This window comes from Notamacropus eugenii, chromosome 1 (genome assembly GCF_028372415.1).
Source record: "Notamacropus eugenii isolate mMacEug1 chromosome 1, mMacEug1.pri_v2, whole genome shotgun sequence".
NCBI lineage: Eukaryota > Metazoa > Chordata > Mammalia > Diprotodontia > Macropodidae > Notamacropus > Notamacropus eugenii.
Window position 1 is genome coordinate 695,192,336 of NC_092872.1, and position 12,594 is coordinate 695,204,929.

A 12,594-nucleotide genomic window follows, 5' to 3' on the forward strand; every position below is an offset into this window, starting at 1 on the left:
TGCTTTCTTGGAGAGGGAAGCTTACCACTTTGTTTTGGTTTAGAACTTTATTTGTTTACAAAAGGACAGGCTCTGTATGCACACATGCACACACAAGTTTGTGTGCATACACAAAGATGTACATACTCATGCACAAAGACGTACAGTTGACATGAGCTCCAGCTGTGAGTGGCTACTCCCCTAACACTCCTGCAGGTACTTCCCCAGGACTGAGTAGGAGACAGACCTGGACAAACCCTTCTTGATGAGCAGGTCCACACAGCGGCTGTACTTCCTGGCAAACGGCAGTGTGAGCTGAAAGGAAAGCCAGGCCAGTACTGCCCTCAGTGCAGGGCCCCCTGAGGTCATGTGTGTCTAGTCCCCAGGAGGCTCTGAGCCAGGGATGGGGCTGGGCTGGATACAGTCATGGCCCTGCTGCCCATCCCTTGGGAGCACTTCTCCAAGGGCTAGCAGGGGGCAGAGGAGTTAGAGGGACCACAGAACCCCAGTGTTGACAGGAAACTCACAGATCATCTTGGGCAGGCCTTACTTGAAGAGGAATGACCTCTTTGACTCTCTCCTGACCAGAAGCTCCCTTGGCTTTGCTTGATGGCCTCCTGTGATGGGGAAGCCACTCCATTCTAAGGTCCCTCATGGGAACACATAGGGACAAGTCTGATTGGCAGCAAGGGTTTTCTCCTAATGGGTCCATGAGTCCTCCCATCTGTGATGCCAATCACAGCCATCCTTTGGGACCCTTGTCCACTCTTCTTGGGGATCAGCCATAAGAGGACAATTCCTCTCCTGTTGGGAGGGGGCTTCCTATTCATATTGTGTGGGCACTGCAGGAGCAGGGGCTGTCTGTTGACTAAACACCCCTGGCCCATCTTTTTTCTGATCAAACACTTGTAGACTGACATCCTTCACACTTCTTTGTAATGTTTCTTTGTAATTCTTCATTTTTAATGTGCCACAATCTGCTCACACCAACCCTCCAACCTGCCTTTCTGCCCCTTTCACCCTTTCCCCTTGGTTCTGTCCTCTTCTATGTCAAGGCCCACCACATTTAAAGTAGCCTTGTCCTTCACCACTAAATCTCTCCTCCCCGCCAGCCTCCCCTACTCTCTTTAGTCAATACTCACATGGCACAGTCTCGTGAAGCTGCTCACCATCCTGACTGCCCACATACCTCCTAAAATACAGTGCCCACTAGTATGGTGTGACCCAGGCAGCAAACAGGGAGACAGCGGCTTTTTCTCTGCATTCTCCTTGAGCTCTGCAGCCTTTGACACTTGACCACTCTCCTCCTTGATATTTTTTTCTAGTTTTGATGACCCCTTTCTCCTGGTTCTTCTCCTTTCTGGCTGTTCCTTCCCTGTCTCCTTTGCTGGATTCCCCAGATCATACCCTCTGACCATATGTGTCCCTCTGGGTTCCCTCTCCTCTCTACTCCCTCTGTTCTTCTTCACTCAGTGACCTCATCAACTCTCATGGATTAAATGACCCTCTCTATGCTCATGATTCTCACATCTACCTGTCCTGCCCTAACCTCTCTTCTGATCATCAATCTCACATCTCCAATTGACTTTCAAACATCTCAGACTGGATGTACAGTAGACGTCTTAAACCAAATATATTTAAAACAGAACTCATTATCTTTCCACCAAAATCCTCCACACCTCACACTTTCCATCTTACTGTAAAGGGTAACACCATCCTCCTAGTCTCTCAGGTTTATAACCTTGGAGTCATCCTGAACTCCTCACTATCTCTTACTCCATATGTCCAAGTTGTTACCAAGGCCTGCCTTTACCACTACAATATTCCCCCTTCTCTCCTCTGCCCCAATCCTGGTGCAGACCCTTATCACCTCACAGATGGATTATTACAATAGCCTGCTGGTGAGTCTGCCTGCTTCAAGTCTCCTCCCACTCCAACTCATTGCTTCATTCAGCCACCAAAGTGATTTTCCTAAAGCACAGATCTCATCATGTCACCCCCTTACTCAATTAACTCCAGCGGTTCCCTGTTGCCTCTAGGATCAAAAACAAAGCACTGTTTGATTAAAGCCCTTCAAAACCTAACCTCCACCCACTCTTCTTACACCTTACTCCCCACCATATACTTTTCCATCCAATGACGCTGGTCTCCTGACTGCTCCACAAACAAGACACACCATCTTTCTGCCCCAGGTATTTTCTCTGGCTGTTTCCCATGCCTGGAAAGCTCTCTTTCCTCATTTGCCTACTGCATTCCTTGGCTTCCTTTACCTGCTGGCTAAAATCCCATCTTTTACTGGAGACCTTCCCAACCTTTCTCAATCTCAGTGCCTTGCCTCTGTCCATTACTTTCTATTTATCCTGCAAATAGCTTGTTTGTACGTATTTGTGTGCATGTTGTCTCCCCCATTAGGTTGTGAGCTCCTTGAGGGCAAGGACTGTCTTTTGCTTCATTGCGTATTCCCAGGTCTTAACCCAGTGCTTAACAAAGAGAAAGTGCTTAATAAATGTTACCTGATTGACTGTCATCTCATGCTGGCCACTTTTCCTCTATTGATGCAAAGATTACATTCATTTTTTGGGTTGCCATTCTCCTTGACCTTTCTGTGCCCCTATTCCCCCACATTTTTCACAATTTGTGTCTAATGATACTGGACCACCCCCAGGTCCAATACTTGTGCAACTATCTTTTGAACCCAAGTGCAGGACTTAAACAATTTCACCTTCTTAGGTTTGGCCCATCATTTTAGTTCTTTGAGATCTTTGGGGATCTTGACTACTGTTCAATGTGTTGGCTATCCCAGCTTTTTGTTGCCTTTTTCTGATGTGACCACTTGAGCCAGTTTTGAGGGTTTTTCTGTCAGGTGAGGAGAAGCAACTACAATTACTTCCATCCCTAACAGTGCTCTCAAAGAACTTTTAATTGAAAAAACATTCTCTTCTGTGTTGGCTTTTCTAAGCCCAGCTACTCTCATGGCTACACTGCAAAGGAGACCTAACTTGTCCCAGTCCTTCATTCCTCCTCCTTCCCTCTCCAGTCTCCTTGGTCTTCTCCACACAATTCCTCCCCCTCCAATCTCTGTGGAGAAATTTAGTGTTAGTCTTGCAGACCCTGTAAGCTCAGCCTAGGAATGAAGAAGAATCCACTAACCCGGCCAGGCCATGCTACTGGAATATAAACTCCTGAGGCCAAGGACCCTGTCTAGTATCCATAGTACCTTCTATATGATAGGTTCTCCATGAACTATTGAGAAAAACACTAGCCTCAGGAGGCTGGAGTCTGAAGCCTGGTCCAGAACTACCCAACTCCTGGGTCTTGTGCAAGTACTCATCTGTAAAGTGGAGGTGATCACACCTGACCTAGAGAAGGTACTATATAAACAAATCCTGCTGTGACTTCAGAATGATCAGGTGGTCAGTGCCCCTTAGTCCAGGCCTTCTGGCTATGCCCTAGGATGGTGTCTTTCACAGAGAATGCTAGGGGTGGAAGGGATCTTAAGAATGCTCTTGTCCAATCACCTGAGTTAACACAGGAGGAAAATGAGAGTCAGTAACTTTGTGCCTGAAGTGGCCCAGTGAATAAGCCATGTCCTCCCATTCCACTTCCAGCCATCCCTCCACATTGGGATGCTGCCTGCCTATTATGGGCTCTTAATATGTTTGGTTAATTAATATGCACCTTAAGGCCTTCTTGCCCCGAAATGGCATGACAGGAGGAAGATCGAGGGGATGAAGGAGTGTGAGAAGAAGGCCCAGGAGTAGGACTCATATCTGTAGCCATCTCTGACTCATTTAAGTTTCTGTTTCGTATAGGTCTCAGCTCTACTAGGTCTTAACTCTCACCCACAGAAATGGCAAGATATCAATTCCTGCCTGCTTGGGCATTTACCCCAGGAGACGACAGGCAGGGAAGTATACAAGATTTCCTCTGACACTACTGAGAACGTTCCCACTTTCACACAGATGACAATGAGCCACCTTTGCCTTGAAGAGCTTCTAGCCTGGTCTGGTCCAGCTCTGGGAGAACTCTTACCTCTACCCAGCTGTGTAGCCGTTCTTGGGTGTGTCTATCATCCTTAAAGCCTGTGATGGTCAGCAAATCTGCCACAAACTGTTTGGGAGTGATGTGAAGGGTCTGCCAGGAAAACCACAGTTCAGCATCTGTCCCCTGCTCCCCTGCCCTTCATACTTCCCTATTCCATGTCACATATTTCTCCCAGGTCTATGTGTGGTGCCCACTCCTGGTCTGCATCCTCCTCTTGTTGCTGGGTAAGGGGATAGAAGAAGTAGGAATTTCTCAATCCAATAGACATATCCCCAGAGGCTTCTCACAAGGCCACAGGTAACACCCTAGACTGATGCTAAGAGAGATCCCAGACTCACCTCTAGCCATAGCCCAAGGTCCAAGAACAGAGGCAAGGTCACACATACCCATAGTCTATTAGCCAGGGCTACCACCTTGGCTGTCACTGCTTTGGGGTCCTTCTGCCTAATGGAATCCAAGATGATGTCGGTCAGGAAACAGTGGCATTTCCGGGCATAAAACATCTCCTCCCGGGACAGAGAGAAACTCAGGAAAGTCACTTCTGCAGAGAAAGGGTAAGGCCAGCATTAAATCATGCAATAAACAACAGATTACTATAGAGTTCCAGTCTCCTTGGAATGAGACTCTTTAAGGACCACTTGGGAAAGACTGTATTGCCACATATCCCAGTCCATTTCTCTGCCTTCCACTTCTGCTTAGCATATTGGAACAAGGCTCCCAAATATGCCTCTCTGGAGTCCTAGGCTATTCATGGCACTGTATCTATAGGTCTTCACCTCCAAAGGCCATCCTTTGGTTTAAAAGTCCTTGATCTCCAGGGTGAAACCTGGTATGAGATTAGAGAAAGAGCAATGAACTTGGAGTTCAGTAAGCCAATGTGAATCCTAATTCTGCTCAGTACTATCTGTGCAACCTTGGACAAGTCGTTGCATTTCTGCGGTCCTCAGTTTCCTCATCTACAAAATGGAGAGGCTGAACCGAACAATCTCTTCTTTCCAGCTCTGATCCTCTTATGCTGTCATCCTATGACAAGGCTGGTCTCCTAAAAACAACACATCTGGGCAGGGACTCTGGAGGTTCTGTCAGAGGCCAGTTCCCTGGTTATCTTTTTCTTATGCCCTTCTCTCACCTCTGGATAGAGGGCTGTTCTTCGATGGGGCCAGTCTGATGTCATCGAGCTGGGTGGTATACACTACACTGTCCTCAAAGAATGTGCAGGAGCCATCACTCCCAACAACTGGGGGATGGGTCACTTTGAGAATGATCCCCACGTCATCCAGCTCATCAGCTTCCAGTGCAGGCTGCTCAGGGATGGAGGTTTCTGTGGAGGAAACACATGCCTTGGTTTCTATAAGGTAGTAAGAGATCACTGCCTGGAGATCTGGAGTCTTCTTTGTGGTAGATGGTTCTATTTTCTAAGGAAGAATAAAGGGACTGAGAGTCTAAGAAGGAAGGGTTCCCTTAAGGAACTAGAGTTCTAGTCCTGGCAAGTCACTTTCCTCTCAGTTTATTTGCCTGTAAAATGAGGGTGTTGACCTAGAAGATTTCTAAGGTCCCTTCTACCTTTAATATTATGTTAACATATTCTAATGTTCTCTATGCATAGGTCCTTATTATCTCTAACATTTAATATATGTCTGTGAAGTGGAGACCCTCACCCAGAGAGGCAGGTTCTTGGTTACAGACACTGTTAACACTGAAACTGCTGGCACCAGTCTCCCTCCCCTGGATTCCAATGCAAACATCTCTTCATATGTGCCAAAACATGAGACTCATCTGTTCTCTATTGCTTCCACTATGGTAGATATTTGGTTGAAACTCTGGTTGTCCTGGAGACATGAATTTAGAGCCTGGGTAAAGTGGACCAGAAGCAGGAATTGAATAGAGAGAGGGGAGAATTATTTGAAAACAACATGAGGCATTGGAACTTGGGGGCAGCAAATCTCACTAGAGATTAGGGAGCTAACAGTTGGAGAGCTTTTCGTTATAGGGACATCAAGGTTGTATTGAACTTCACCTCTCTTCATGTGATTTCTAGCTACTTTATGTCCATCCTTCAGGGGCCATTTGACCATCTCCTGACAGGATCTAGGCCTTATAGATGGAGGGTGGGTGTTCTCACCCTGCACCTTGGAACAATGTCAGGGACCCATCAACAAGGATGAGGAAGGCAGTTGAAGAATATGATGAGAAAGAGTATACTGCAGTGGAAAAAAAAGAGGACTGAACTGGGGGTTAAGAGACTTGAATTCTAATCTTGATGTTGCCACTAACATGTTCTATGACCTTGGATAAATCACTTTCTGACACAGAACCTTGTTGTTCCTCTGCAGAAGGAGGGCCTGGGATCAACACAATTTTGACAAACTAACTTGGCAGTGGAACTTTACTGAGTCTGCAGTACAGGTATGGGAACCATAAGTGTTAGCCCAGGAGGTGCACAGTGAGTAAGGAGAGAGTCGGAGGTATTTGGAGCGACGCAGAGGTAAATCTATTTTTATGCTGAAAACCGCTGCCTGGGCTGGCCTGGTGGTGTAGAATTTCACCCTCACTTCTTTCAGGGTGATGTTGCTGATATTACAGTTTCCTCAAGGAACCCCTCCCCACCTTACGTCTAGAATACTGGAAAGCCACACAACGAACTTGGGGGAATGCGTACACAAAATGAGGAAAGTCCCTTTTGGCTCTAAATTTCTGGAAACTCTTACTAAGATAATTCCTTGACTGTCTGCATTCTGCTTCCTAGAAAAGTGTTTACAAGAAAAGTGTGCCTGAGGATACTAGTAAACTGTAAGTGGCATGAGGGCAAACACTGGCTCGTGTACATTTTGTGTTCTGTCTAGAGCTGATACTTAATACTTAAAAATTCTGTTTGCACTTGCCTTTCTCCTTTGCTCCCTGCCTTGCCCAGTCTTTCAAGGCAATGGCTCTTTTTACTGGGAGATAGGGCCTGAATATTTGCTCTGAGCCCTTTTCCTTGGCCATGGTCACGGCTTGGGGACTTGGAGTCTTCTCTGTGGCAGCCGGTCGAGCTTTCCATGGAGCAGAGACTGGACTGAGCTGACAAGCTGCATCATTCCCAGAGAGGGGCCTCGGAGCGGGCTCCTCTAGGTTTGTGCTTCTTGAGGGTGCCGCTGGGGGGAATTCCCACTGCTTGCAGTTGACCATGTCCCACTCTCGAACCAGGGAAATCAGTTTTTGCATGGGGGTGACAGGAGGATCTGTAGTTTCTGGTTTGGGGATGATATTGACAGTGGAGCACTTCTTTTTTGGAGGGCTCTCAGGATGACTCCAATGCCTGGGGTTGGTAAATAGGCCTGGGCACTGAGGATACACCGCAGTGTTACTGGTTCTTTTGACACCTCTGCACAGGGACAAGTGGATTGTTCTGGTGTACTGTTCATTTTCTTCAGTTAGGCCTGACCTGGCTGGCACTCCCTTCATTTTACTCCATGGAGTCCCACAGCAATCTCTAAACTCCACAGGCACGCAGGGGGCAGTCTGGAAAAGGAGAAAACAGAGTAATGCCATTCTATTCCTGAGGCCACTGGAGGCTGTACAGTATAAGAGAAAGAATCCTGGACTTGGAGTCAGAAGACCTAGATACCAATCCCAACATGGACACTTACATACTCTACAACCCTGAGCAAGATACCTCCCTTTTCAACTTCATTTTCCTCATCCATAACATGATGCTGATGATCTTTGTACTACCTGCTTGTACCCCTATTGAATCAGTTTTAAACTTGGAAGGTAATAGAGAGCTTACCTATTCCAAACCCCTCTTTTCACAGAGGAGAAAACTGAACCCAGAGAGTTTACATGACTCATTCAGCATAAGATAGGGGGAAGTAGGAAAGTGAGGATTTGAACCTGGAATCTCTGACTTTAAATCCAGTGCTCTCAAAATATCCTAGAAATTAGAGTCATTATTATTCCATAATGTCTCTCAACCCAAAGGCTAACCACCTGGTAACCACTAACCACAAGGAGCTCACACCTGATATACATTACCCTACTCTGGTCTCTGGTCAGTCATTTGGGGAGCCAGGGAGAGTTGTCACAAGGGCAGGTTTTCTCCAACAGTGGCAGTGTTATTAATTGTTATTATTTACTAGTGCTGAGGAAATCCAAAAAGGCTCTCACACAGCAGGGAGCAATGGTTCCTGTCCATAAGAAGCAAAGCTTTCTGAAGTTTCTAATTAATCACAGGCAATTAGCCAATGTTCAACAAACTTGCCAAAGAAGTAAGAGGCACCGATGATGGGGCAAGCTAGGTGGACAGAGTGTTGAACCTAGAGTGAGGGAGAACTGAGTACAAATCCAGCCTTAGCTACTTACTAGCTATTTGACCCCTGGATAAAAAAAAAAAAAAAATCTCTTTTTGCCTCAGTTTCCTCATTTGTAAAACAGGGATAATAATAGTACTTCCTCCCAGGGCTATTGGAACAACTGAGGTAACAACTGTACATCACTGTACAACACCTGGAACATAGTAAGTGCTGTGTAAACACCAGCTACATTTTGGGGCTGTTGTTGTAGCACTTTGCCACCTTAAAGCGCTGTATAAATTCCACCTGTTGTGATAATAATCACTTCTATTTCTCTAGTGCTTTAATGCATCCAGAGAATGCTTTGCTTCTAGTCCTTGTGAGGTCAATGGTGCACATGTGATCTTTTCACAGACAGGAACCTGAAACTCAGAAATTAAGAGACTGGCTCAGAGACACACAGCTGCTAGGGGCCAGGAGCCAAGGGAGGTCTCTGGCTCGCCAAGGCCAGGCAGGATCCTCAGTGTGCCTCCAATACTTACTTCCTTAGGGCCTCGGTTGAGCTCAACAGGTGAACCTTCAGTCACTACGTGCAGTCTCCGGATAGGAAAAGCTGCTTCATTCTCAGAATCCTTCTCCTGAGTCCAGGATCTGCAAAACCCAACTGGGGCCCAGTCAGTGAGCAAACATCCCCCATCAACCTATCTGTGAGGCTGCCCATGGACTGGAAATGAAAGCACTTGGGAAGGTGAGAAGCAGGGGTGGAAGAGGCCTCGCTGTGACCCTGGGGCTGGCTGGGGTTGGAGCCATCAGAGGCTTGGCAGACCTCACCACCATCGCAGCAGCTGGGCAGTGCCCAGGGGAGTGGGAACTCAGGAATCCTTAATGGAATGGGTTTGATTCAGACAAATCATTTCTTCTGTGCTATGCCCTGCACTCTGACTTCCTGGCCTAGTCTCTAACTGCCAGAGCCTTAGAGTCTCTGGGCTGAGATGCCTGTGGGAGCAAGTCACTTGGATTCCAGTTTGATCTTGCTTTTTGGTTTGTGCTTGGTCTCCTCCCAGCTGGGACCCTACCTCCTTTTCCCTAAGTGGGGAATTGCTGCCCTTCCTCTCCAGAATGCTTGTTCAATCACGGGCATGTGTTGAACCTGGCCATGTGTAGGACTTCATGGCATGAAATCGTCCAAAGAGCATTGAATTAGGAATGTGAAGACAAACGCTATGGTCCTAGCTTTGCCTGAAATCTCATTGTGTGACTTGGGCACGAGATTTCCTCTGACTATGACTCATTTCCATATCTGTCAAATGAGCCAGATTATCTCCAAATTCGTTTCAATAGTAATGATCTACTACCTACTTCACAGGGTTTCTTTGAAGAAAATGCTTTGTAAACCATAAAATACTATAGGAATATGAGTTATTATTTTTAAATATGTTCTGGAAGGGTTCATTAGTATCTCAGCAGTACTGACTTCTACTAGATATCTCTCTGTGTTGGTTCCATGTCTATACTATATAGAACAAATGTGTTTTGGAGATTAGGGAATTCTGCCTAAAGGGACACATGTAATAGAAACTCTTTGCCTCCATTTCCTGAGAAGATTTTCCTTACCTGTAAGCCTCACACTGAGAAAGGGCCTCTGATAGAGAGGGAATTTGGTACTCCTCAACCTCCTGACAGAAGAGAGGCCATTCTCTGCAAATAATAATAGGTTCGTCAGTTTGGTGAATGGTTCCAATTCTAGACTGGACAGGGAGCCTGCTCTGAGTTTTGAATTCATTCTGGCACCTCTAACACTAGGACGATCAAAGTAGCATTAAGCACCCACAGGGCAAAGGTGAGGTCCAGGAACAGGCTTCAGGCAAATTTGGGAAGAGAGAAGATAATTTTAACTGTCTCTAATGTCCCAGGTCTTTGATACAACTTTGCTCTAGGGGTTCCATATTCCTCTACCGTGTCAGTGCCACATACAGCATCACTAGCATCTTGTAGGGACCAAGTGCTAGAAAACCTGGTTTTTAATTCCAGTTCTGTCTCTCATTGTGTGGCCTTAGGTAAGTAAGTAACTTAATATCGGTTGGGCTCAGGCGCCTTCATCTATGAACAGATATTTGATTATCTCTTTATTCCCTTCCAGTTCTAAGATTTTATTTTCCATGTGTAATGAAACCAGAATGCTAGTGTCATTTCTTTTGGAGAATACCTCAGTTCACATATTAGAAATAATCTACCCTTCCCAATGGCCCCAAATAGATATCCTTTGCAGAGAGCTGATATCAATTTAGGCAACCTTCAGGTAACCTTCCTTTTTTCACTTACTTAAATTCAGTTGGTAAAAACAGTTTGCCAAGTCTCAGGAAGTTAAGAACATGTCTGAACATTTGTCCATCTCCATGGATTAGAAGAGTCTGTCCATATGTAATCCAATATACTCTCTGGGGGTTAGACAGCAGTTCTGGATACTGGAGAAGGAAATCAGACTTAATTCCAAGCATTCATCTCCTTAGTAAAGAGGGAGGTTTCCTCTGGGTTCCCTAGTTTCCCATCTCATTTTCCTGCGTCATCCTCTAACAGAAGATACTTTGGGGTTTTCTTCCTTCTCTGTCAACCAGACTAAATTAGCAGGAAGCCAAAGCATCAGGAGATTTTTCCAGCTAACAGCTCAACAGGTAATCTCTGCTGCACTTCTAGCCTTCCCCCTGTTCCCTAGGGTAGCTCCTCTTTGATGAAAATCACACTTGACCCAGTGTGCTCAATCCTAAACCAAACACAGAAGAACCCTGCCCCCAGGCCCATCCTCTGACTCCTCAGGGCCACTGGATTTTGGTAGAAAAAGTATGTGAGTAGACTCTTGTAAATTTATTACAGATGCTCCTTGAATGACAGTGAAATAAGTAGTGCACTTAGGGTAAGAAAACATCAGTTTGGATTGCAAACCTGTCAATTACTACCTTGATCAAGGTCGGAAAGTTATTACTTAGCCTCTAAACCTCACTTTCCTCATCTAAAAAATGGGAATAACAATATTTATAATATATACTTCACAGTATAATAGGAATCAAATGAAATAATATAATATGCTTTAGGAACTTAAAGCCCTATCTCAAATTTAAATTACTATTATTATGGATCATAGTAACTAGCTCTAGTGAAGTACAGTAAACAAATCAGAAAGGAAGATGAGAAAGGCAAACCCACAAAGAGCAGTACCTTCAGTAGGGTCTGTAGGGAGGTTGCATACCAGTGGCTTCCTACATAAACTTTCACAATCTGATGAGGTGAATAGACTGTGATCTCTGCTGTCCAAGCTTCATCTAAGAAAAATTGATTAAAATGGAGACATCACAGGAGGAATGAGGCGGGGAATTTCTAGGACTTATACAGTAATTTACCCTGAAATTCAACATCACTATGAGGCCACACAGGTGCAGTGTCCTGAACTCAGTCCCTAACACTTCCAGTCTCTAAAAGAAAGCTGCATTCCATGGACAGGGCACAGAATGTAGAATCTGAGAGCCTGTATCCAAACCCAGCCCACTTACTATGTGATCTTAGGCAAGACATTTAGCCTCTCTGTGCCTCTGTTTCCTAATCCTTGAAAAAAAAGCCAGAGACTGTCTTCTAGCTCTAAATCCATTATCAAAAGGATTGTGCTATATAATCAACAGGAGACAATGACCTCTGTTGCTCCTCACACTCAGGGCCCCTGCCACATTTCTCTCCATAGATTTCTTTCAGTGAATCAGATTTGGATATGCCACTGTAGTAGATATTTGGTTATTTCTGATGTGTAAAATAGGGATAATAATATTTGTACTTTTTATTTCACAGGGTTTCCATGAAGAAAGTACTTTGTAAGTGGCAAATACCAAAGAAATGTGAGTTATTTTAGGGATAGTGGCAGGGAACTAAGAAGCCTGGTTCCCTCAGGAACTACTATTTCTAAATCAATCTACTCTTTTCAAGTGGACATTTGGAATAGATCAGGAGTGGGGAACCTAAGGTCTTGAGGCCACATGTGGCCCTCTAGGTCCTCAATTGTGGCCCTTTGACTAAATCCAAACTTCACAGAACAAATCCCCTTAATAAAAGGATTTGTTCTATAAAACTTGGACTTAGTCAAAAGGTCACATCAAAGGCCCTAGAAAGCCACAAGTGGCCTCGAGGATGCAGGTTCCCTGCCCCTGGGGAGATGATTGGGGCTGACTCTAGTTCTTAAGTGGCTACTTTTAGTGTTTGGGACATTTCATAGAAATTGGTAAGAATGAATCTAAGATGTAACAGCAATATTGTGATC

General features: G+C 45.3%; 1 protein-coding gene across 5 annotated transcripts in view; it reads right to left on the reverse strand.

The window, feature by feature from the left end:
• Window positions 1-32: 32 nt before the first annotated feature.
• Window positions 33-12,594, reverse strand: part of KCTD19 (potassium channel tetramerization domain containing 19) — a 44,635-nt gene continuing 32,073 nt past the window's right edge. For 3 of the 5 annotated variants that reach the window (XM_072636031.1, XM_072636029.1, XM_072636030.1), the window contains 9 exons: window positions 11,508-11,611; window positions 10,617-10,759; window positions 9,909-9,992; window positions 8,837-8,945; window positions 6,906-7,524; window positions 5,153-5,344; window positions 4,410-4,564; window positions 4,012-4,113; window positions 33-294 (listed from right to left, as the gene is read on the reverse strand). In XM_072636031.1, coding sequence (XP_072492132.1) covers window positions 181-294; window positions 4,012-4,113; window positions 4,410-4,564; window positions 5,153-5,344; window positions 6,906-7,524; window positions 8,837-8,945; window positions 9,909-9,992; window positions 10,617-10,759; window positions 11,508-11,611 — 1,622 coding nt within the window. In that variant the 3' untranslated portion in view covers window positions 33-180. Of the gene's footprint in view, window positions 295-2,701; window positions 2,836-4,011; window positions 4,114-4,409; window positions 4,565-5,152; window positions 5,345-6,905; window positions 7,525-8,836; window positions 8,946-9,908; window positions 9,993-10,616; window positions 10,760-11,507; window positions 11,612-12,594 lie in introns of all 5 variants that reach the window. The other 2 variants (XR_011972838.1, XM_072636032.1) reach the window with 2 other exon arrangements.